The sequence below is a fragment of the Lynx rufus genome, unplaced genomic scaffold (genome assembly GCF_022079265.1).
Source record: "Lynx rufus isolate CCGP_SWC_20201006 ecotype Redwood Valley unplaced genomic scaffold, mLynRuf1.p SCAF_17, whole genome shotgun sequence".
Classification (NCBI taxonomy): Eukaryota; Metazoa; Chordata; class Mammalia; order Carnivora; family Felidae; genus Lynx; species Lynx rufus.
In genome coordinates this window covers 50,141,842-50,169,444 of record NW_025814831.1, presented here as the reverse complement: position 1 = coordinate 50,169,444, position 27,603 = coordinate 50,141,842, and the positions used below count along the sequence as shown (strand labels likewise).

Genomic DNA, 27,603 nt, shown 5'->3' with positions numbered 1-27,603 from the left:
AGCCCAAAAATAAACCCACACAATTATGGTCAAATGACCTTTGACAAGGGTGCCAAGACCACTCAAAGAGGAAAAGAGAGTCATTTCAACAAATAGTATTGGGAAAACCGAGTATCTTCATACAAAAGAATGGAGTTTGACCCTCATATATGTACAAAAACCAATTCAAAATGAATTAAAGATCAAAATGTAAGACCCAAAATTATAAAACTCTTAGAGGAAAACTTCCTGACATTGGATTTGGCAAGGCTTTCTTAGATATGACACCAAAAGCACAAGCAACAAAGGCAAAAGTAGATGAATGGGACTATGTCAAACTTAAAAATTTTTGTTCATCCATGGACACAATCAACAGAATGAAAAGACAACCTGTGGAATGGGTGAAAATATTTGTAAACCATTTATCTGGTAAGTGGTTAATATCCAGAATATACGAAAAATTCCTACAACTCAACAACAAAAAATAAATAACCCAATTAAAAAATGGGCAAAAGACTTGAATAGATATTTCCCCAAAGAGGATATATGGTCAACAAGCATATAAAAAGATGCTCAACATCACTAACCATCAGAGAAATGCAAATCAAAACCATGAGATGTCACCTCACATCCATCAGGAAAGCTATTACTAAAAAAAAAAACCAGAATAACAAGTGTTAGTAAGGACACGGAGAAGGTGAAACCATTCTGTACTATCGGTGGTACTGCATACTCGTACAATCACTACAGAAAACAGTATGGCAGTTCCTCAAAAAATTAAAAATTTACTACCATATCATCTAGTAATCCTACATCTACGTATATACCCCCCCCAAAAAAAACTGAAAGCAAGTATCAAAGAGATATTTGCATGCCCATGTTCATAGCAGCACGAATCATGATAGCTGAGAGACAGAAGGAACCCAAATGTCCATCAACAGATGGATAAATGGATAAACCAAACATAGCGTATACATACAGCAGAATACTATGCTGCCTTTAAAAAAGGAAGGAAATCCTGTCACATACTGCAACATGGATGAACCTCAAGGATATTACGCCAAGGGAAATAAGCTGCTCACAACAGGACAAACACTGTATGATTTCAATTATAGGAGGTATCTAAAGCAATCAAAATTATCAATAAAGAATGGAGATGGTGGTCAGCAGGAGCCGGTGGAAGGGGAACAAGGGAATTGTTGTTTAATGGATATGGACTTTCAATCTACAAGATGAAAAAGTTCCAGAGATCTGTTTCACAACAATGTAAATATACTTAACATCACTAAACTATAAGCTTAAAAATGGTTAAGATGGTAAAGCTTAAACAGGTACTTTTATCATAATAAAAATAATTTAAAATTATGTGAATATAGCCTAATTTATTTAACCATTTCACTATGGTTGGATATTCAAATATTTAAAAATATTGTTTTCAATTATGTGTTTTAAAAATAAAAATCTGGGGGCGTCTGGGTGGCGCAGTCGGTTAGGCGTCCGACTTCAGCCAGGTCACGATCTCGCGGTCCGTGAGTTCGAGCCCCGCGTCGGGCTCTGGGCTGATGGCTCAGAGCCTGGGGCCTGCTTCCGATTCTGTGTCTCCCCCTCTCTCTGCCCCTCCCCCGTTCATGCTCTGTCTCTCTCTGTCTTAAAAATAAATAAACGTTGGAAAAAAAAATTTTTTTTTAAAAAATAAAAAAAAAAAATAAAAATCTGGTGGGGCGCCTGGGTGGTGCAGTCGGTTAAGCGTCCGACTTCAGCCAGGTCACGATCTCGCGGTCCATGAGTTCGAGCCCCGCGTCGGGCTCTGGGCTGATGGCTCAGAGCCTGGAGCCTGTTTCCGATTCTGTGTCTCCTTCTCTCTCTGCCCCTCGCCCGTTCATGCTCTGTCTCTCTCTGTCCCAAAAATAAATAAACGTTGAAAAAAAAAATAAAAATCTGGTAACCTAAAACTTTTGGTATCATTTATAATAAAATTACAATACAAAAAGTAGGTCTCTTAATATTTATAATACTTAGCAATGGAAAAGCTTTTTGCACAGGTAAGTACTAAATATGTTTCTGCATTTATGAAATGAAAACAATGTGAAATACAGATACCAAAGGGAAAACTGATTTTACTGTATAGCTAATACATTAATAGTATCACTTCCAGAAAACTGATTAACTCAATGCTAAATATCCTGTCAGATAATATTCCAACACCTTGTTGATTTGTTTTTGTTGGTAGTAAGGAGTTTTTTCCACTGAGCAAAATGAACACAGAATGTAAATACAACAGTCATTTCTAACAAAAAATTTTCTTAGACTCTGAAAACTCATCTAGAGGGAAAATCTCTATAAGTTTTAAGTTCACAAATTTGGAATCAGACACTGAAGTTCATTCACCTTTTAAATTACATAGTAACAGGGGCGCCTGGGTGGCGCAGTCGGTTAAGCGTCCGACTTCAGCCAGGTCACGATCTCGCGGTCTGTGAGTTCGAGCCCCGCGTCGGGCTCTGGGCTGATGGCTCGGAGCCTGGAGCCTGTTTCCGATTCTGTGTCTCCCTCTCTCTCTGCCCCTCCCCCGTTCATGCTCTGTCTCTCTCTGTCCCAAAAATAAATAAACGTTGAAAAAAAAAATTAAAAAAAAATTACATAGTAACAAAAAGTATCTTCATTTCAACATCATCTTGTGTTCAAGAAGCAAACGGGGATCTAATTGAAATTGAGTACCCTAGCATTACAAAGTGAATTCTACCTATAAAATGGCAAAAAAATGTCTATTTAGCCTTTATTAGCTTTCTGTATCTATTATTTAAAGCTTCCCTCCCCCCACAAAAAAAACTGGTAGCATTTGGGACCTCAACTCAACTTTTCCACCAATTCAGACTTGAACTTTCCAAAGAGGGAAGACAAAATACTTATTAAGTAATATTAACTTAATATTTAATTTCACAGATAATTTTGAAAAATCAAAATTCTTAGATTTTAAAACAGAAGTTAAATACTAAAAAGCAAAGACATACTACTTAACCAGACTAGCTGACATGTGTCCTATTTGGCCAAAGCTCCTACTTTGGGATTTCTTTCAAGAACATTAACAAGGCAGGGACACCTGGGTGGCTCAGTCAGTTAAGCGTCCTACTTCAGTTCAGGCCATGATCTCTCGGTTCGTGAGTTCGAGCCCCACGTCGGGCTCTGTGCTGACAGCTTGGAGCCGGGAGCCTGCTCTGGCTCTCTGCCCTTCTCCTGCTCATGTTCTGTCTCTCTCTCAAAAATGAATCAACTTAAACAAAATTTAAAAAGAGAACACTGACAAGGCAAACTAAGACGGCTGTTTAAATCTTTATATACTTTTTGATTTTTTAAAAATTTACTTGCTCTGCTTATACTTCCAGGAAACAAGATGAAGTATTATTTAAATCTGAGTAAAATGGTAAACATTTATTCAAAGATAAAGATTCTGGGACGTCTGGGTGGCTCAGTCAGTTAAGAATCTGACTTCAGCTCAGGTCATGATCTCACGGTTCATGGGATGAAGCCCCACAGCGGGCTCTGTGCTGACAGCTCTGTGCTGGAGCCGGCTTTCTTTGGATTCTGTGTCTCCCTCTCTCTCTCTGCCCCTCCCTGCTAGCATTCTCTCTATCTCTCTCTCAAAACTAAACTTAAAAAAAGGATAAAGATTCCTATTCATTTTGAAAACTGACTAAATTATGAAATACATTTGTCATTTTATTTTAAAATACTGAATTATTTCATGAACATTTCCAATTCAGCATTTTAAAAAACAAGCACATAAACAAACACAATTATTATGCGTTAATCACCTTGGGCAATGATTTTATTACATCCCATCGTTGTAAGCAAGGCTCACGGTTTTGCTTTGTTTTAATTGAAGTGTAACTGACACACAACATTATATTAGTTTTAGATGTACAACATAATGATTTGATATTTGTATATATTGTAAAATGATCACAATAAGTCTAGTTAATGTTTGTCAATAATTACAACATTTTTTTCTTGTGATGTGAACTTTTAAGATTTACTCTCTTAGCAACTTTCACATATGCAATATAGTATTACTAACTACAGCCACCATGCTGTACCTTACATCTCATGACTTATTTTATAACTGGAATTTTGTACCTTTTGGCTCCCTTTACCAATTTCACCTATCCCCACCCCTACCCCCCCATCTCTGGCAGCCACCAATTTGTTCTCTGTATCTATGAGCTTGGTTTTTGTTTTCATTTAGATTTCACCTGTGAGATCATAAGGCATTTGTCTTTCTCTGACTTATTGAACTTAGCTTAACACCCTCTAGGATGCATCCATGTTGTCTCAAATGGCAAGACTTCATTCTTTTCTCTCTCTCTTTCTCTCTCTCTCTCTCTCTCTCTCTCTCACACACACACACACACACACACACACCTTCTTTACCCATTCATCTATGGATGCATACTTAGGCTATTTCCATATACATCTTGGCTACTGTAAAAACTGCCGTAATGAGCATGGAGGTGCATGTATCTTTTTGAAGTAGTGTCTTCATTTTCTTCGGATGAATATCCAGAAGTGGAACTGCTATATCATATGATGGTTTCTATTTTTAACTTTCTGAGGCAACTCCACACTGTTTTCCAGAGTGGCTGTACCAGTTTAATTTCCACCAACAGTGCACAAGGTTCTCTTTTCCCCACATCCTCACCAATACTTCTTATCTTTTTGAGAAGAGTCATTCTAACAGGTGTGAGGTGATATCTCATTGTGATTTCGATTTGCATTTCCCTGATGATTAGTGATGCTGAACCTGTTTTCATGTCTCTGTTGGCCATCTGTATGTATTCTTTGGAAAAATGTCTATTCATAGCCTTTGCCCATTTTTAAATCAGATCATTTGGGATTGTTTTTGCTACTGAGTTGTTCAAGTTTTTTAACAAACTATAATGTGCCTAACTTTAAAATACTACTATTTAGTTTCACCAGAAATGAGAGGTCATGTGAGAAGAGAATGAGGGGAAGGGAAAGTAGGATTCTGATGACCAGCTTTCCCAGGAATCTTGCTTCTGTTCTGGCTGTCGGCTGCCACTAGCTACAGACTTGTTGAGCAAAACGTGCATCTGTGAAATGAGTTAGCGGGAAGGCTGAAATTCAGACACAGACAGGAAAACATGGTGACATGCATCATCATAATATCTGCCTGCTTTTCTAGGGCAGTCCTTATGTCTGAACAAAGAGATGGAAAATGAAACTAAAACTCAAAATGGTATCATCAGTATTGTTTATTTTCAATACTAATCACTAGTAAGTCCAACTTTATTTGAATGTCACCATTTGTAAGATGGTGCCCATATTTAATAAGTATCTACTATTTAATAATAAATATTAAATAAATATTTAATACATTTCTAATGATACATAGAAATGATTTAATCATTCTTAAAAATAATCATTTGCCTGTGTACACAAGGGGCAACAAAAATATAGAGACACAGGAAGGAATGCTGACATTTTCTTTTTCTACTAATTTTGTGGCTAATTAAAAAAAGTTTTTTTCTGTGCTAATCTATTATTTTTAACTCTAAGTTTCACTTTAGAATTTTTATGAGTATTAGAAAGAGTTACAAAAGCAATCTGTTTCAGTAAAATTTTAAATATAATATTATAAAATTAAATTGTGCCAGGAAAGCCAGTAAATCTGTAATAAAGTTCATAACTCTACTATTAGTATAAACTTCAATAATCTATTTTCACCTGGGGTAAAAAGTATTATTAAGTTTACAGCTGGAATATCATTTACTTAAGAAAAAAAGTCTTGTTTATGTTTTACCAGACAGACGTAAGTTTTTCTAAGTCATACTGGCAAATAATTATCTTTTCATGTCTAAATACAATTCTAAACCAGCTCATCTGTTATATCAATACAAGGAAGCACTTTTGTATTATACTGGCTTTAGTGCAATTTTTTAAAAAGCTGCTCAGTGAAGAATTCATTTCTGAAATACAGCTGTCTCCAGAATTATTTGATGTATCTGAACTGAATGCTGGGAAAATTCATTAGCATACCATCATATTTTTTACCTAATCATTCCCTTAAGTCTGTTCCAAAAATGTGAAAGACATCATCTACTTTGGCTTTACTAAAAATGCTTGGAAAAAAAAAAAAAAAGGATATACAAATCTGTGCTCAACATGAAAACATTTTTTAAAAAGAAGCAAAATACAAAAGAAAACAATTCACAAATAAAATATAATGAAACAACCCCCATGAATAAAATCTCAGTCACAGATTAATTCCTAAAATTCTAAAGCACAGATGATGAAAACAAATGAAACTATTTACTAAAATGAAAAGTGCATATTTAAAGTATAAGAAAAACTTATAGTTGTTATTTACTAAATTTACTAAAATTACTATTAATCATAAATTGATCTCTGAAGATATAATAAATATTAAGTCCTTATTTTCTGAACATCACAGTTTAGTGCTCGCTTCAGCAGCACATATACTAAAACTGAACATCACAGCTTATAGAAGATAAGCAGTATTAGTGCCACAAACAATCAGGCAAGACCTACAGAGGAAAAGTACCAAGATGGCCTTACAGTTTTCCCTAACATACACAGAGAAAATGTCTATAGACTTTTGAGGGTAGAAGAAGAATGTGTGATATAAATAGTTCTGTATCTAGTCAACTGGTCATTTTTTTTTTTTTACACTGTAAGTCTACACAACAGTTGGTCTCATGGAGAACACTGGAATAGCTTAGACTTTCTTCTTATAGCAAGCTCAAATTGTATCAGACAACTCTGATCAGTCTAGTCAATTGGCCATTCTTATCCAAACACAGAAGAAAGACATTTATAATATTCATTTCTACAAAAACTATTTACTGAGTGCCTACTATGCACTATATTATACTGTTTCAGATGCTGAAATAAAACAATCAAGAGAAACTACTACATATTTATTTATATTTATTACATATATATATATATATATATATATATATATATATATATATATATATAGAAAGCATCAGGCACTCACATGTCCTATGCGGAGAACTAAAATAACAAGGGCTACCTTTAGATTAGGTAGTCAGAAATGGGTCCCTCTGACGACATGACTTTTAAGATGAGATGTAAATGACCAGAAGCCTTCTCCTCAAAAGATCATGAAACATAGTACTTCAGGTAGGATTTAGTTTAATTTTGGACTGTTTAAATAAAAAGAAAATGGAAGCAGAGTAGAGAAAGGAAAAAGATACATGATGAGCTCAGAGTAGACAAGGCAAATCATGTAGGGTTTTATAAGCAATGTTAAAAATGTGAATATTATTTTAAGTGGATTTGAAAGCTTCAGCGAGGTTTTAGGCAGGAGAGCACTATGATCTGATTTGTGTTTAAAGGATCACTATCACTCCGGTGGCCTTGTGGAAACTAGATGGTGGCAGATGGGAGGTGTGGGAGAGGAAACAGGGAGACCAGGAGGGTAGAGAAGATGATAAAGAGAAGTAGACAGATGTAGGATATGTTTTAGAGGCAGAGTTGAAGAAACCTGCTAACAGACTGAATGGAATACAAATAAAAGAGAGAAATCAAGGACAATGGCTAGATTTTTGGCTTAGCTAACAGCTTATCAAAATGGGGAAGACCGAGGGAAGAGCATATTTGGGTTGAACAATCAATTTGTGAATTCAAATTATACTATCCTTAATACGTAAAGAAAAATGTATATCATGATATGATCCATTCTATTAATATCTGGTACAAAATAAGCCAATAAGAATGGCAACGACATGGCATAAAAAGACCAATAGTGGGTGCTGAATCCACTGAACATACAGCGGGCACCAAATCCACTTAAATATAAAACTAAGTCCAAATAATTGGTATGTTATAATTCTTAAAAGATATGCAGACTAATGCACACTCATGCTCCAGTACAATAAAAAAAAATTCTCAGGCTAAAAACTCTAAATAAACTAACAAATATCTGAAAATTGGGAGATTGAACAGGCAGGAGGATATAAATATGTAAAATTCAACATCTGTAAACCTTGAAGTCAATGACTTTCAGTTCTTAATAAACCAAAAACACACATTTAAGCACGTTATTCAAAGTCTTACAAGCCATCCTCTGTTAAAGAGGGTTTTTTTTTTTTTTAATGTTTGTTTATTTTTGAGAGAGAAAGAGACAGGCAGAGTGCTAGTGGGGGAAGGGTAGAGAAAGAGAGGGAGATACAAAATCCTAAACAGGCTTCAGGCTCTGAGCTGTCAGCACAGAGCTCGAAGGGGGTGGGGCTCGAACTCACGAACCATGAGATCATGCATGACTTGAGCTGAAATCAGATGATTAACTGACTGAACCACCCAGGTGCCCCAGCCATCCTCTGTTAAAACTAGACTTTGTACCTTTCAAATTATCAGCAGTAAAAATAAAAGAGACCTCTAGCCCTAATATTTTTAAAGCTTCAAAAAACATTAAAAAACAAAAACCACATTAGAAGATCAAACATCTCACTCAACAATAATAGTGATAGACTCATCTATTAAAAGGAGAAAAGATTTAGATAATCTAGGGTTTATAAAATAAAACTCAATATAATTAAGAGAAACATCTAAAAACCAATGAAGTTTCAGAAGGGATTAAAGCAAAACGATAGGCCCAAGTATAGTAGCTCTACCCATTTATTATATGCCACACAAATATAAACAAAACAGGAAGCTGGCAAGCTCAACATTTCAAAGAGCACTAAAAATAACAATTTTATCACAAAAAGTATGAAAAACTGTCTGCCAGAGAAAAAATAAATAAGTCCAGTAAAATCAATGGCTTGCATAAGTATCAACAGTAACTAACTAGAAAGTGTAAGTGGGGGAAAATGTCATTCATAACAGTAAGAAATATCATAAATATGAATTATGTGGCAAGTTATAATACTTTCCTGAAGACCTGAATTTTAAAAATTCTTCCTTTTGTCAAAATGCCAAATTAAATGCTAAATTAATCTCACAAGCATTTTTCTCTTCGATAGAAATGATTTAAGGTCTCCTGAAAAAATATTATGTAAACAGAAAGGAAATAACTGAAAAACAAAAGCAATGAAGATTATAAAATGCAGTGAAAAGTAAGAGTCATCAAAAACAGGGTAGTAGTGAACAAGGAATAGGAGGAAAAAAACAATCACTGGAACAGAAAACAAAACCCATGGTTACTTGGAAATTTAGTTTATGACAATCAAGGCATTTCAAACCTGCAAATAAAGGACAAGAGTCTGTAATAAACAGCTTTGGGAAACTGTCCAGCCACTTGAAAAAGAACAAACCTAGCTAGGGCTCTCCTTCACCCCTTAGAACGAAATTGTTCCTGATGGGGCAAATATATAAACGTTGGAAGAAAAGAAAGGAAAAAACTAGAGGAAATTACAGTTAAGTAGTTTTAGAACTGTCTAGTAGAAAAGGCCTGCGGAGGAAGAGGGGAATAGAGAAAGGAGGACTGACAAATTTATCTAGGAGGAAAAAAACCACTTCCACACAGAAAAGGAAGGTATCACAAGAGCAGAGTATGAAGAGAGAAGACAAACTGGAGAAACCCTGAAAAACATATGAAGAGTCACTATTCTCAAAATGCAGATGGCATTTAAAAATCGATAATAAAAGACAATTTGGTAGAATTCAGTAAAACATAACTATAGGCAAAAAAAATATATGAAAATGATCAAATACTAAAATCACATTATCAAACATTTACTGAACTTCTATATTATTCTTCTTGGGGAAAGAATTTAAACATTAGTCAATCTTACATATGAATGAACTCTGACATAAGGTCAGCAGCTTTTCAAACAAAGGAATGAGAACTTCCTACCTTTCATTAATTTATGGTTCCAACAATTAATCCCTGTGTGTTAAATAACATCATATGATGATATGTTTCTTTTTTATGGCTTATTGAGAACTCCGTATAGTAGCATTTTAAAAAACATATTCATTAATTCATTATATGAACAATACTCAGAAGTAAGTTGGTTGAGTGTCTGGCTTCAGCTCAGGTCATGATCTCACAGTCCGTGGGTTTAAGCCCTGCTTCAGCCTCCGTGCTGACAACTCAGAGCCTGGAGCCTGCTTCAGATTCTGTGTCTCCCTCTCTCTCTACTCCTCTCCCATTCATGCTGTCTCTCAAAAATAAATAAACATTAAAAAAATTTAAAAAAAAGAAGCTATATTCTCAAGTAAACTGTGCTAAAACAAGCCCTCACTGAGGGCAGAGAAGGAATGAACATCTTTATTTCCTCCAAGAACTCAACTCATTCATTATTTGGACTATCACCGTCCCCTGAACACAACTGGAATATTTATTCAAGTGACTCCTCCAGAAGAGGCAAATACTTGCTTAGTTCTGTTCTATTCTCTTCTATTTGTGTTAGTGACATCACTGGAAATCATTTATTACTTATTAGATAAAACTTAGTAGCAGAATTCTCAAAGAATATCACAACAATTTCTAATACCCAGGGGGAAAAAAGGATACTGTGCCTTATTTGAAAGCTTATTTTCAAAGCATTGCAGCATATGCTACCCTCAGTAATATCTCTCTTATGAATCATACACTTAATGATCAAAATATTGTATTTGAAATGCAGAAACATTTTATATGCTCAAATTAAGAAAATGATGTAATTACAGTCACACAATTATTCTACATGTTTAAGTTTATGAAGCAGCAAATGAACAGATCACCAAATATTCACCTACCCAGTCAAAAATTACTACTCTTCATCCCAAAGACATTTTTGGTAGAATTAGAAAAACCTATCCTAAAATTTATATGAAATCTCAAGGGACCCCAGATAGCCAAAACAATCTTGAAAAAGATCAAAATTGGATGATTCACACTTCCTGATTTCAAAACTTACTACAAAGCTACGGTACTCAAAATACTGTGATACTGGCATAAAGACAGACATATGGACCAACAGAATAGAATAGAGAATCCAAAAGTAAGCCCTTGCATATATGACCAAAGATTTTTTGACCTTCAACCAAAAAGATTTTTTACAAGGTTGCTAAGACCATTCAATGGGGAAAGGGCAATCTTGTCAACAAATGGTGCCGGGAAAATGGATATCCACAAGCAAAAAAACCAAAGCTGAACCCTCACCCAATACCAAATACCAAAATTAACACAAAATGATCAAAGACTTAGTAAGACTTAAAACTATAAAGCTCTTAGGATAAAACATAAGGCAAAGCTTACTCACACTAGATTTGGCAATGATTATTTGGGCATGACCAAAGGCACAGACGACAAAAGAAAAAATAGACAAACTGGACTTCACAAAAATTTAAAAATTTTATGTACCAAAAGACATGATCAACACAGTGAAAAGGCAACCCACAGAATGGGAGAAAATATTTTCATATCATTTACCTGATATGGGGTTAATATCCAGATTACACAAAGAACTCCAAAAACTCAACAACAAAGAGACAACCCAATTCAAACATAGGCAAGGACTTAAATAGACATTTCTCCAAAAACGATATACAAATAAGCAAATGAAAAGATGCTCAGCATCACCAATCACTACAGAAATGCAAACAAAAGCTACAATGAGGTACCCCCATACCCATTTGGATGACTGCTATAACAAAACAAAACATAAAAATAACAAGTGTTGGTAAGGATGTAGAGAAATTGGAACACTTGAACATTGTTGACAGGAATGCAAAATTGAACAGCCACTGCAGAAAACAACACGGTGGTCCCTCAAAAAATTAAAAATAGAATTACCATATGATCAAGCAATTCCACTTCTGGGTATACACTCAAAAGAAAAAAAGCATGTATGGAAGAAATATTTATATGCTCGTGCTCATATAGGAGCATTACTCACAACAGCTAAAATGTGGAAACAACCCAAGTATCCATCAATAGATGATTGGATAAATAAAATGTGGTATATACATTCAATGGAAATGTTCAGTCCTGAAAAGGAAGGAAATTCAGACATATGTGACAACTGGATTAGTCCTGAGCCTTGACACTACAGTAAGTGAAATAGGCCAGTCACAAACACACCAATACTGTATGATTCCATTTACAGGAAGCATTCGGAGTAGGTAAATCACCAAGACATAAAGTAAAATGGTGGTTGCCAGAGGCCAGGAGGAGGAGAGGAATGGGAAGTTATTATATAATGGGTATAAAGTTTAAGTTTTACAAGATGAAAAGAGTCCTGAAGATGGATGGTGGTGATGGTAACACAACATCATGAATGTCATATTTTATAACACTGTACATTTCAGTACACTTAAAAATGGTTTTGATGCTAAATTTTCTGTTACGTGTATTTTACCACAATAAAAAAACTGGAGGGGTGCCTGGGTGGCTCAGCCAGTTAAGCGTCTGACTCTCAGTTTCAGCTGAGATCATGATCTCAGGGTTTTGTGAGTTCAAGCCCCATGTCAGACTGTCACTGCAGAGCTGCTTGGGATTCTCTCTCTCCCTCCCTCTCTGCTCTTATTCTGCTCACGCTGTCTCTGTCTCCCTCAAAATAAATAAATGAACTTAAAAAAAAAACTACTACTTCTCTCATTAGAAACTCTGAGGTTAGCAAAATAACAAAATTATTTCACGTTTTACAAAGTTTTGTTTTCAAAGCAAATTACTCAGTCTGTTTTTTTATTTTTAAATTTTTTAAAGTTAATCTCTACACCCAATGTGGGGCTTGAATTGACAACTCCGAGATCAAGGGTCACCTACTCTACCAACTAAGCCAGCCAAGCACCCCTATTCAGTATGTTTTAAAGCAAACAGCCTTCTGATACACAGAAGTGTTGGAAGAAAAAAAAAAAAAAAAGAAAGAAAAAAGAAAAGCATTAGGCTAACACCAGAATTATTAAACCTAAATCAACCAGCCAAGGTATAGCTGACATATAAAATACCATTATCCTAAATATTGTCAAGTATCTCACCCCATCAATGAATACTTTCTTAATTAAACTCTCATAAGAGCTAAAACTGAAGGTCAAATATTTCACAACCTTAAAAAATTACTTTAACAATGTCAATATGTCTTCCAATTTTTGAATGTACACGTTTCAAATTTTATTTCACAACAAACTTCACATCAAACTCATCTTTAACTAACAACCTCCAATGAGATTTAATGTAACCATATTGGAGATATTCTACTGCGCTGACAACATAAAGATTTCATTCTTGGAAGAAAGGAAATAAGGAAAAATATATAAAAAATGTTTTTTATATTTGTTTATAAACTACACTAGAAAAGTGTTCAAAAATTGTCTTAAGAGTTTTAATACATACCAGGCTCCAATTTGATAATTTTTACTGCAGCCAACTCTCCTGTATGAATATTTCTAGCCTAAAATGAAAATAAAAATGTTTTTAAGTTTGTTAATTATATAAAAGTATGTGACACTATGTTCACTAATTGCTTAACAACCATGCTTTTAACAGAACTAAAAAACAAAATCTTTATTTCCAATAAAATGAGTATATTCATTTTTGCATCAAAGAAAAAAATAGAAAAGACACACACACACACACACACGCACGCGCGCGCACACAGTTAGTGACCTTTAGTCCCACCACTCAAAAATGGCTATTGTCTTTTCTCTCTTTTTTTAAAGTTTTATTTATTTATTTTGAGAGAGAAAAAAAGGATGTGCACGCATGAGCTGGGGAGGGGCAGAGAGAAAGGGAGAGAGACCATCCCAAGTAGGTTCCATGCTGTTGTCAGTGTGGAGTCTGATGTGGAGCAAAGTCACCAACTGAGATCATGACCTGAGCGGAAACCAAGAGTTGGATGCTTAACCAAATGATCCACTCAGGTGCCCCCAAAATGGCTACTGTCTTTTCTTTATACTAGAAATAATATTTTTGTTAATTAAAAAATACTCATTGTTTTTATATATTCTGTAAGTATAATAATAGATCATTATGGGAAAATCTAGAAAAGCAAGTCATCCATATCTTACTACCCGGGAGAAAAAAGTTAACATATAGATAGTGTGCTTCCTTTTTTGCCCCGTGTAGATGCATGTGTATGTGCTGTAGAAGATGATGCCATCACAGTTTTCTACAATGTGATTTGTAATGCTGCATAATTTTCTACTGACAGGATAAAGACTGTATTTCACTAATCTCCATCTGAACATGCAGAATTTTAATATTATTCTGTAGCTATAACTAGAGAGATTAATATATCTTAGCTTTGTATCTATCCACAGCCTTATTTCCTTTAGATAAATTGCTAGAAAAGAAACTATTCACTATTTAACAAAATGTCATGCCAGACTTATTATAAGTAGTGCTGCAATGATTAGTGTGCAAATATTTTGGCACATATCAGAATTTATCATTGAGGCAACCTACAAGTGTAATTGTTCGGTCAAAGGTATGCGGATTTTAACATTTATTTACCTTTTTTTTTTTTTCAACGTTTTTTATTTATTTTTGGGACAGAGAGAGACAGAGCATGAACGGGGGAGGGGCAGAGAGAGAGGGAGACACAGAATCGGAAACAGGCTCCAGGCTCCGAGCCATCAGCCCAGAGCCTGATGCGGGGCTCGAACTCACGGACCGCGAGATCGTGACCTGGCTGAAGTCGGACGCTTAACCGACTGCGCCACCCAGGCGCCCCAACATTTATTTACTTTTGAGAGAGAGAGAGAGAACGCGAGAGGGCGAAAGGGGGAAGGGCAGAGAGAGAGAGACAGAGGGAGACACAGAATCTGAAGCAGGCTCTAGGCTCCATGCTGTCAACACAGAGCCTGATGCAGGGCTCAAACCAACGAACCGTGAGATCATGACCTGAGCCGAAGTCGGACGCTTAACCGACTGAGCCACGCAGGCTTCCCAAAAGGTATGTGGATTTTAAATGAATATATTGCCATATATTGTTTTTATAATATATGAATTTATACTCTCACAAATCTTGGATGTGAAATCTGTATCTGTCAAGTTCTACTGTAGGTACAAATTTGTATTCTGTCTTTAAAATATCTTTCTCCATGCTATACATTACTTTAAACGGCCACATAATAATCTATATAATCATTCTCCCTTATTGCTAGGCATTAAGAACGCCACACGTAGTCTTTTCATTATTTAAGGTTATTTTTTTCAAATGGATTCTAGGGCTGGAAATTAACTAGGTCTAAGGGTATGAACATAAGCATTTAAGGCCAGGGGCTCTGGGGTGGTTCAGTCAGTTGGGTGTCCAACTTTGGCTCAGGTCATGATCTTGTGGTCTGTGGGTTTCAGCCCCGGGTTGGGCTCTATGCTGACAGCTCAGAGCCTGGAGCCTGCTTCGGATTCTGTGTCTCATTCTCTCTCTGCCCCTCCCCCACTTGTGCTCTCTCTCTCAAAAATAAATACATGTTAAAAAAAAAAAAAGGCCATTTAAGGCTATCAACACATACTGTCAAAATAGTCCAAAAGCATCGTACCATTATGTTGTCACTGTGAATATGAGTGCTCATTTTCACTACACTCTGTGGCATACCATATGTGGAAATGCACTTTAATAATTTATGACACCTTTCACTTACTATGTTAGATTCATATGTACATTTTCATACTTACCATTAAAAATAAGGAAGGGGCATATCATAAAACAGGAACGTAAAATTATACCAATTTGCTGGATTAAATAAGTCACATTATAAGAGGAAAGAGGAAAAAAGGGAAAGGAAAAGAAGAATGTAGGGAATATAGCCTTCAAAGGAATACTTTTAGATATGACATATAGAAGATGAGAAAAATAATAGAATGGGGGAGAGGGGTACAGAAGGAAAATCACAAACAGAAAGGAAGAAGTAAAAAAGGATTTTCTACAGCAGAAGTCTCAAATATTTTGTGACAAGAAGTTCATATTTTCCTCATCTCTCATGGTAAATAGTGTAAGGAGGGGTTTGGCAAAGAGTGAACAGACATTTTAACTCCCCCCATATAATTTACCTCTCCCCCAAACGCAAACGCATTTGGAGAAATGGGAACAGGTCAGCCAAAAGCTTCATACTGTAACTACCCTCTCCTCTTTCTTGCCCTTGAACAAAAGAATTGTCTGTTAGTGTCAGCTCTTGTCCCAGTTCCTAAGATCTTTCAGCATTTCAGTCCTCCCATGGGTTATAGAAAATTATGTGCATATAGATTTAGGCTGTCCACTGCTCAACTTTTCACATGCCAGCAAGATTCCAGTACAGAAAACATGGCCAGAAGTTATAAAATAAGTAGTAATAATTGACCTCTTGGGAATCGTGTTCAGTGGGTTTTAAATGTGTATTAGAAGACAAATTCCATGATAATGATGCATTATATTTGTAATTTGTAATTATACTTTGGAGGAACTCTCATATTCATTAATTAATTCTATTAAAGACACAGCTCAGTAAAGTTGGGGAACTTGCCCAAGGCTATGCCTGCTGGCCAGGGGCAAGAGAAGGAGTTACAACCTAGTAACTATATTGTGATGTCAAGGTTTCACTGCTTCTTTCAATAGATGAGAACTTTTTAAATCCAACAGGTATGAGAGGAAAGTATTAATTTCATAATATTTAATAGACTTCAGGGGTGACTTTTGTTGAAAATAAATGAAAATAAATGAATCATATTTTACATTAAATTATTTCCTATAATGGTTTCCAATATAAGAGATTGTGAATTCTTACATATCTGAAAGTCTTAAATAATTTGAGACTTGAATTTGATCCAAGGAAAAATATTATTAATTATTTTAAATAATCTGGAAAAAGCCTTCCAAAATGTTTAAAATCCATCTTAGAGGATTGGGAAAAATATCAACTGACAAGACTCAACTAATTCTTCTTGTAAGGCTACTGCATTATAATCTGGCAAACATAACCCACTTTCATCCCTGCATGTTGATACATTTCCTGGTTTTCCCTCTTTCCACATCTAAGTGATAATTTTTTAAATTTCACTGGAATCTTATAGAAAACAGAAAAAATCTATGGACATATAGTGAAAGTCTACACAGTGGAAAGAAAGATTTAAGTATAAGAGACATAGATGGCACAAGAAAGTAACATATATGTACACTCACAAAAAATGACAGTTGAACCATTCAGAGTTCTAAAATTCAAGCAAGGAATGAAATGTTTAACTCATGTGACAGTGATAGATGCTGACATATCTCCAGCAACAAAACATTGTCAGGGTATTCATTACTCCAGTTTTCCAAGCAAAACAGGCATTAGGGCAATGCACTCTGCCAGTCACTAGAAACCAAAAGAAAATATGAGCCCATACTTCACAATTACAGACTCTCAAACGAGTGCCAACAGCATGAAAAGATCTAATATGCTTCTCTGTGAGTGTGAAACAATTAATTCCGATTTTAATCAGATTAACCAGAAGCAAAGGACTTGGTCTCTTACTTAAAAACACTGTCCTCATTCTGGTACATTCTCTTTCCCCTGCCCTTCTCCACATTAGCCTAGTTCATTTAGATTTCTCCTTCATGAAACAATTTAGGTATCACCTCCTCCAGGAAGTCTTGCCTGATATCCCAAGGCTGGATGAAGTATGCTCTCTTCTTAGCTCTGGGCATGATGCTATAAAGAACTGTGCCATAGGCAGATGCTCTAAAAAGTTGTTGAATGGACAATTAAGACTGTAGGAAGATTATTACTCTCTTTACTTAAAAAATAAGGATAAAATATTAAAATCCTCCACACCTAGACAGTGCTACGAAACTGACAATATACTGCTTTAAATGATCTTTATGTTGATTCATTTTCAATTTTTATTATGATGCATTAAATGAAGTATTTTGGAGAAAAATTTTACTTGTAAAAAAGTACTACAAAGTAATATTTTGTTTTAAAAAAGTGAATTATAAAATGGCAGTCCCTCTCCTCCCCATTTCGTCCCTCTGAGGTAACTACTGTTAACAGTTTAGCGTATGTCCTTCACGACTTTTAATTAGGTTGATTCTCAAGAACACATATACTGACAGTTTAGTAGTTTTTTACAAAGCTAAACATAGTCTTTCCATACGATCCAGCAATCCCCACTTTTGACATTTACTCAATTAAGTTAAAAACTTAATCCACACAAAAATCTGTACAAAAATGTTTACAGCAGGTTTTATTCATAATTGCCCAAACTGGAAGCAATTTAGATGTCCTTCAACAGATAATAATAAACAAATTATGGTACATTCATACAATGGAATATCATTTAGTGATAAAAAAATGAGCCATCAAGCCATGAAAAGACATGAACCTTAAATGTATACTGCTAAGTGAAAGAAGCCAGTCTAATACCATATGATTCCAACTACATGACATTCTGGAAGAGATAAACTAATAATACAGGGATCAACGTCAAGATAAAACTATAGAGAGAAAAAAGAACAATGGTTTCCAGGGGCTGGAGCAGAGAGTGAGGAACAGGTAAAGCACAGGGAGTTTTGAGGGTGGTGAAACTATTCCATGTGAAACTGTAATGGTAGATACATGTCACTATGTATCTGTCAAAGCCCATAAAACTACAACACAGCAAGTGAATCTTAAGTATGGACTATGATAGTAGTATATCAACACCGGTTCAATAATTATAATAAATGCACCACACTGATGTAAGATGCTAATAAAAGGAGAAACTGTGTGGGTACGTGGGTAGCTGGGGGTAGATGAAAGTCTACATACTATCTGTTCAGTTATCTGTAAATCTGAAACTGTACTAAAAATTAAGTCTATTAGTTACTTTTTAAAGAATACATATAAAACTATCTTTTTAAGTATATTCTTTCAGACACATTTAGGAGTCAATTTTTATGATTAAAATCAACATAAATATGTTGTTTCAATTTAATAAAACCAAAATAAAGACACAAGGATAAAGGACACCTTGTTTTGTGGTTTTTTTTTTTTTTGTTTGTTTTTTAGAGATTCTGAGGTGCTCAGAAATAAACAGCTCCTTGGAAGATATGAACTGCAGAACCAAATAAAATAAAGATGGTATTTTAAAATTCAGCTATACAATGCAGAAGCCAAAATATACGCAGTGACAGAAGTAAAGAGTAAAGAAAAAATATATACTAAAACTCCCACTTATAGGATAAATACTTAAACGCCCGTCTCCACTTTGAAGACATCTGTTCTCTCCAAATGAAGAACTGATGGGCAAATTTTTGTACTCTGTAATTTTCCAGCTGGATTTTTAAAACAGAGAGCAGTACCAGGCTCTTTTATAATAAAAGGCAAAGAGGCTTTCAGGAAAAAAAAAAAAGATCTAAACAGAGACTTACAGATTGAATTTACTAAAGAGATCTTTCAGAAGTTTAACTATATAATTTCACACTATAATCCAGAAGAGTCATACATAATACTGGTTTTTGAAATCCAACATTTCCCTCCAACAAGTTAAATGTGATATTCTCAAGTATTTTTGTTTTCAACTTTAATACACAAGAATGTGAAGATCCTGCATTATGTTTCTAAAAGGAAGTAATGGAAGTACCATGGTACTGCTACAAAAAGGACCTAAATATATTTCCGATTCCTGTTTATTTTAGCAGGTTATTGATATTTGCTATGTTCAGTCTTAGAAGTATACTAATCACCCAGAACTCTAATATTACTATAGCTTATCTATTATTTAACTCTTAATTAGGAATTGAAATTACTGGGTGGGAAAAGGTAAACTAATAATAAATGGGATTAATATCATGATAAAATCCATGAAAGAACCCTTCCTGTTAAATTAAGTTTCTATTCTCATTGCCAATGCATTTCCCTTTAACCTCTTAATCAGCATTTCCACGTCAATTTACTACCAGTGAAGTATTTTAACGCAAACTCTCCTGTCTTGGATTTTTTAATTCATAGTAAAAGTTACCCTGAGATTTCCATTTGCACAAAGGGGGGGGGGAAGTAAAGATGCTGAACTTCCTAATTCAGCCATTTCTATTTCAACAACACCATGCAGCTGCCAGTTTTATCAGCTATGAACTTCTTCATATGCTGTGAAATTTTTAAGGTGACTAAAAATAAAGGAAAAGTCTTGTGTCTAGACATTTTACCTACAAGTTTTCAAGGAAGAATAGGAAGATATGACTTAATAATGAACATTACACCTCCGTAATCATTAAGTTAGAAGAGAATTTTTTTTTTTAATTTTTTTTTTCAACGTTTATTTATTTTTGGGACAGAGAGAGACAGAGCATGAACGGGGGAGGGGCAGAGAGAGAGGGAGAAACAGAATCGGAAACAGGCTCCAGGCTCTGAGCCATCAGCCCAGAGCCTGACGCGGGGCTCGAACTCCCGGACCGCGAGATCGTGACCTGGCTGAAGTCGGACGCTTAACCGACTGCGCCACCCAGGCGCCCAGAAGAGAATTTTTTTAAATTAAGTCAAAAAATGAAACATAAGTAATGACAGTCACCATGAACATTCAGCTCTAATATGCAACTTTACTGTTCTTCATATTAGACCCCTCATCCTATCTCCAATTAACTTCCTTCCAGCATATATTTAGGCCACAAAACTTTTCTGTAAGGCCAACTGGGAGCACCAGTTTTAAACATGCTCCCTGGGGCGCCTGGGTGGCGCAGTCGGTTAAGCGTCCGACTTCAGCCAGGTCACGATCTCGCGGTCCGTGAGTTCGAGCCCCGCGTCGGGCTCTGGGCTGATGGCTCAGAGCCTGGAGCCTGTTTCCGATTCTGTGTCTCCCTCTCTCTGCCCCTCGCCCGTTCATGCTCTGTCTCTCTCTGTCCCAAAAATAAATAAACGTTGAAAAAAAAAAATTAAAAAAAAAAATAAACATGCTCCCTTCCTCCAAAAATATTCTTTAACAGAACAGAAAATCCAGACATCTCAAAATTTAACAAGCTATCTCTAGTGACCAGTGATTATTCCTCAGAATCAGGATTAAACATCCTAGATTTAAGAATATGAACTATGGGGAGCCTGGGTGGTTCAGTCGGTTGGGCATCCAACTTCAGCTCAGGTCATGAGCTCATGGCTCATGAATTGGGCTCTGTGCTGACATCTCAGAGCCTGCTTTGGATTCTGTCTCCCTCTCTCTCTCTCTGCTTCTCCCCTGCTTGTGCTCTCTGTCTCTCTCTCTCTCTCTCAAATGGAAATAAACATTAAAAAAAAAAGAATATGAACTATGATACAAAAGTAGCAACACAGCATCTATAAGGTTTAAAGAATACATAGTCCTGGTTTATCCACAAAAGAAGCAAACAATTATGTCATAGTCTATAAAACCTTTATACCTAAATCTTTATGGAACATTGTTTTTGACTGGTTCAATTCATTGAACAAATACTACTGAATACCTACTCTGTGCCAGGTACTGTTGATACTGGAGATTTAGTGAAAGAAAACAGTTCCAGGCACCTGGGTGGCTCAGTGGGTTTAGCATCCAACTCCTCATTTCAGCTCACACCATTGTTCGTGGGATGCAACCCCACATCAGGCTCTGAGCTGACAGCACAGAGCCTGCTTGGGATTTTCTCTCTCTCTCTCTCTCTCTCTGTGTGTCTCTCTGCCCCACCCCTGCTCGTGCGCATGTGCGTGCACATGTGCATGCGTGTGCATGCTCTCTCTCTCAAAATAAATGAACATTAAAAAAGAAAAACAAAAACAGTTCCTGCCTTTCAAGACTTTTATCAGTTGGAGAGAGATGAAAGTAAAGAGTACCATACAGTGTGAGAAATGCTCTCAAAGGTGATACAAGACAGCACGGGGTGGGTTCTGAGCCCACTCAAAGCTGGCTGGAGAAAGCTTCCAAGAGAAAGTAAGTATAAGCTGAGACCTGGTAAGAAACATTGGGGTTAGGGCGAGCACGGTATGATGGTGGTGGTGGTCATAAGTGATTATGGAAGAATTCCAGGCAATGGTGTAAAGACAGGAGAAAACATGGGCATCTCAAAGAGTAAAAATATCTTGTGTTAAGGGAACCTAAGAGGGAATGGTAAGACATAAGATTCCTCTGAAGCTTAGGACAGACTGTTTGACTCACTATTCTCTGGTAGCTACCATCTACTACTTTCTTGGTCACCCCTTCCTTGTTCATTTAAGATTTTATAGCCCTGGTTCACAGTCTTCCTCTCCACCCCTTCTCTTGCCTCCAAGAGAAGTCTTAGAGACTTCAACATCAGATTTACTTCCTGACTTTTCATTGACCTCCTATCTGCATCTTGATTTCAAATACTATACATCCTGATGATGACCTATCCTTTCAGCCCACTAGTCCTTCTGTTCTTATCAAAGAATTCTCCTAGGGCTACCAGGCTACCAATTACATCTTAATTCCCCACACTCTCCCTAAACTGTCAGGGTTCCATGGCCTATCATTCCACTGACAGTCACTCTCTTACAAATATTCTTAATTTCTTTCCCATCTTCCCCTCTGTCACAGTAGCCTGGCAAAATCCAGGCATCAGATTAAACCCAATCATCCACTAATTCCATACTGGTTTTGAATAGCTAAATGTTGTTGGGGGAAAAAAATTTACAAAATCATGTCAGCTGGTCTTGTTTTCAAATCATAACACAGATCTCAAACTACAACTTCTCTAGTAGGTTTGATTTTCCACTCTTCATAAGGACTATTTTACTCCTCTTTCTTCAAACCTTCAAAAACGCCTCAGCCTCTTTATTACTCCCTCTTCTCTTACCTATCCTGAGTGATGATGGAATTTCACCTTTTCTTTATCTAAATTCTCCTATGTAGTCTATGGCTTTAACAACCATCTCTAGGACAAATCTCTCCTTACTCAGCTCCAGACTCCTTAACCCATGGAAATCTGCCAAGCATCTCAACCTTAACATGTCTAACACAGAACACTTGGTTATCTCTGCTCCATAAACCCATTCATCCCTATATCTTCCCAATCTAAATAAAATGAACCGCATCCACTCAGTTCCTTAATCCAAAACCCAAGGTCATTCTTCATTTCTTTCCTTCACATTCTTCACATCTGATATATCAGCAAATCCTGATGGCTTAAAAATATAAATCAAATGCATCCACTTCCTTTTACCTCCTCTGCTATACTCTAGTCCAAGCTTGTCTCCATTAGAAACTGGTAAATTATTTAATGTGAAATGCAAAGAAACAGCAAGCCTAGGATAACCCCTACCTTCTGGAATGCACAACTGAGCAGACAGTGTGCTCCCATTCACTAAAATGACAAACATAGGAAGATGAACACGTCTTATGGGGGGAGACAGGAAGGCAGTGAAGGGGCATAGATGAAGGGCTCATATTTGAACATATTTAAATTTTAGGTTCCAATGGAAACCTATCAACTAGTGAGAATGTGTAAGCCACTTAATAGATACCTCCTGAAGCACAAGAGCTAACCTGGACTTGAGCCAGATTTGGGCATCATCGACATTACTGAGTCCAAGCAGTTAGATGAGATTACTTAGGAAGAAAATGGAGAATAAGAAAAAAATAAAGTCAAGAATAGAATGCTAAAAAATTACCCACATTAAGGGATAGTGAAAACAGACAAAACTACAACTAAAACCACTCCAGAGATACTATTCTATTAGAAGCTCAGTTTGGAGAAACTCCTGGAAATCATCAATTCAACTTCTCTCTGAAAAACAATTCTACTTAGTCTAAATACAGAAATCATTTGGTCAATGTGACATTCATTTTTAAGATAACTTTAGTTGTATGAAGGCTTTTTTATGATAAGCAAAGTCTACTTTCCTATAGTTTCTCCTCAGTGGTCCCAGTTTTGGTCTGTGAGAGAATACCGATTTAGTATATTTTTCCTGCTGTGACAAATTTCACATATCTAAACTACTAATTTATTCAGTAAATATTGAGTCCCTATGGCAGTCAGGGGCTAGGTTCTAATTGTAACCCTCCTCAGGAAAAAAAATATATATAAAAGCTCCCTTCTAACTACAAACATCCAACCCCTTCAAAATGCAACATACAGATTCATCACCCTTCCCATCATTCCAGATACTATGTACTTTGACTAAGTGCTCAGAGTTTGATATCCAACAAAAATGACAGCAGTTGTAACATTAGATTCATAACATTAAAGAAGATTTTTTTGAATTTCTATAAACTTATGATACTTTTAGAATTTAAAAATAAATGTTGAAAATGTTATATTCAAAATAGAATGCAATACTTTATCCTTTGACAAGAGCAAAGTAAAGTGCTTCATTTTATTTCTATCATAAATCCTTTCAGGAAAAAAGGGAGGTTATAAATACTAGATATATTATACACTATGTAAGTTGTTATATAAATTTCAAGGAAACTGGTTCCAATAAGACTATCAAATTTATGGGAACAAAATATAATAAGGGTAGATCCACTTACTTATAGCCTAAACTACACATGAAAATTTAAAATAAAGATTAGTCATTCATTATTTTAATATTTTTCTCAGTGAGGGGTACCCAGGTGGTTCAGTTGGTTAAGCGTCCAACTTTGGCTCAGGACATGATCTTGAGATTCTTGAGTTCAAGCCCCGTGTCGGGCTCTGTGCTGAGAGCTCAAAGCCTGGAGCCTGCTTCAGATTCTGTGTCTCCCTCTCTGTCTGCTCCTCCCCCACTCGTGCTCTATCTCTCTCTCTCTCAAAAATAAACATTAAACAATTTTTTTTTCACTGAGCACCTCTCATGCATCAGGTACTTTAGATAGGCAGGTAATATTGCTGGAGCAAGAGCAAAGAATTACAGAGATTTACCTGCCCTGTTTGAGTTTCAATGGGACAGTTTTATTTTATTTTTTTTAATTTTTTTTTCAACGTTTTTATTTATTTTTGGGACAGAGAGAGACAGAGCATGAACGGGGGAGGGGCAGAGAGAGAGGGAGACACAGAATCGGAAACAGGCTCCAGGCTCCGAGCCATCAGCCCAGAGCCTGACGCGGGGCTCGAACTCACAGACCGTGAGATCGTGACCTGGCTGAAGTCGGACGCTTAACTGACTGCGCCACCCAGGCGCCCCATCAATGGGACAGATTTTAGATAGCACCTAAAAAGGAACTGACTGCTTCTAAACATAGTATGTCCTTACTGTATAAATAAGTTAAATGACTATTTGTCAAGGATAGGTTATGGGACACAAGCACTGTGGGAGAAGTTTCTGCCAACTCACCAACTCCTTAATTTTTGTGGAGTAAGTATTTCCAAGCTGCCTTCCACACACAGTTATACAGGTCTAGACAGGTGCTCCTGCTGCCATAGAAAGAGACTGTATTGCAGGGTTTCCCTGAAGACATATTACCAGGCAGACAGATTCAGAGCCTGAGGCCTTCCTGTTTAGGTCACTCCAAATCTGGCCACATGACTTAGATCTCAGGACACACTAAAGACTTAGCCTGTCAGGACACTTACTTGTCTGTGAAAACTGTTTTCCTAACCCTTTCTTAGAACAGATTGATTTTATGAAAAGGAGACTTTCATCCAAAAGATTACCTAAATTGAATTAATTATCTGCAAGTCCTAATGGCAAAGAAAAAAAAGGGCTTGTGTCAAGATTACAAGAGGTAGGGAATCACTGTTGGTGGGTGCAATGTTTTTGAGGAATAACTGGTTGAAACTCACTAAAACTTCAAAAAGCTTAGAAAATTTAATTCTAGAAATTTACTTAAAGAAACAACATTCTTTATTTGTGTGTTAAGAATTTGTTCAAGGACACTGATCACAGCACTGCTTGTAATAAAGAAATACTGGAGACAGTCTACTTGTTCAACAATAATGAATTAAAAATTATACAATGATACAAGTAATACATAAATATAAAATGAGTAGATTTACTAATATAAAAAGTTTGTGATATATTATTTTTTAATGTTCATTTATTTTATTTTTTATTTTTTGTAATGTTTATTTATTTTTGAGACAGAGAGAGAGAGAGCATGAGCATGGGAGGGGCAGAGAGAGAGGGAGACACAGAATCTGAAGCAGGCTACAGGCTCTGAGCTGTTAGCATACAGCCTGATGCGGCACGCGAACTCATGAACCCCGAGATCATGACCTAAGCCGAAGTATGGTGCTTTACCCACTGAGCCACCCAGGCGCCCCAATGTTTATTTTTGAGAGAGAGCACGTGCATGCAAGGGAGACACAGAGAGAGAAGGAGACAGAGAATCTGTAGCAGAACTCTGCACAGAGCCGATGTGGGACTCAAACTCACAAACTATGAGTTCATGACCTGAGCCGAAACCAAGAGTCGGACGCTTAACCAACTAAGCCACCCAGGTGCCCCTGTGATATATTATTAAATGAAAAAAACTGAATTATCATACATATATATACACACACACACTATATATATATATATAATGTATATTGCATGTGATTCTGTGTTTTTATGTACTATGATTTATGTATATACTGTTAACGTTAGCTTTTAAAAGTCTACAAAAATATCTACCACAATGTTTATCTTTTGGTAAAGAAGATAGAGGTAATTTTTCATTTCTTCCTATATCATACTTTTCTAAAAATAGGTATGTTGCTTAAAATGTATTTTAAAAATAAAAGGTAGGAAAGAAGGCTATTTCTGCCAAGGCAAGGAAGAGAGAGGCACAATAGGAAGGAAGGCAAATCCTTCCTACCCTTGGATCTATGCTACTGCAGAAATAATAATAGGAAATTATTCCTGGAAAAAAAACTGCTAAGAGACCCAAGCATCTCCATCATCTAATACAATTAGTAGCTGAAAAACTTAAAATGTAAAAGTTGTTAATAATTTACTGAGGGGCACCTGGGTGGCTCAGTTAAGTGGCTGACTCTTGATTTCGGCTCAGGTCATGATCTCACAGTTCAGTTTGTGAGTTTGAGCCCCACATCCGGCTCTATGCTGACAATGAAGAGCCGACTTGGGATTCTCTCTCTCTCCCTCTCTCTGCCCCTCCCCCGCTTGCACATGTGCATGCATGCACGCACTCTCTCTCTCTCAAATAAAGAAATAAACTTAAATAATTTATTGAAAGTTACATCTGTTAAAATAATTTAAGACACGCTTACATTGGATTCTCCCTGATACTGGTAAGGACTAAAAAAGTGGGGCAGGACAGCACAGGACACCTAAAAAAGGAGGTACATGGGTGTGTGAAATAACACACCGGTTCACAAGACAACACTAAAAGTCACATCCTTCTCAGGCAGTCCTGTTTACCTTAAATTAGAGGCACACAGAAGTGACTAGCTAATGCTATCTGCCTGAAATAGTGTTTTGTTTATTTTAATTTATAATAGCATTATATAATACAGTCTATGGGACTCAGTTAACCTGGATAACAATAACCATGAGTCTAAAGTTCAGACAAAATGAGGGCAAGAAAAGGCACAGTAAGAAGAGTGTCCCAACAACCAAAAAAAGGACAGACTTTCTTTTTAGTTATTTACATTGTAGGGTGGCTGTGACCCGAGTCATCTTCATAGTAAAGACAAATCAACCCTGGGTTCCGATTTGGAAAATATAACGGTAAGATTAACGACCAGGAGGGGTAACCAGGAAAAAGTGCCTCTTAAAACTGGTGCCGAGAACTGAAGCTTACACGTACATTCAAATCCATCCAAAAAATCCCTCATCTCTAAGCAGAGGAGTGAGGCCACGAAGTCTCATCTGACCATA

At 36.3% G+C, this 27,603-nt stretch overlaps 1 protein-coding gene across 3 annotated transcripts in view; it reads right to left on the bottom strand.

Moving 5' to 3' along the window:
* MAP4K5 (mitogen-activated protein kinase kinase kinase kinase 5) overlaps positions 1 to 27,603 on the bottom strand; it is a 113,531-nt gene that overhangs the window by 75,908 nt on the left and 10,020 nt on the right. For all 3 annotated transcript variants that reach the window (XM_047079687.1, XM_047079688.1, XM_047079689.1), the window contains exon 2: positions 13,304 to 13,361. In XM_047079687.1, the coding sequence (XP_046935643.1) occupies positions 13,304 to 13,361 (58 nt within the window). The remainder of the gene's footprint in view (positions 1 to 13,303; positions 13,362 to 27,603) is intronic.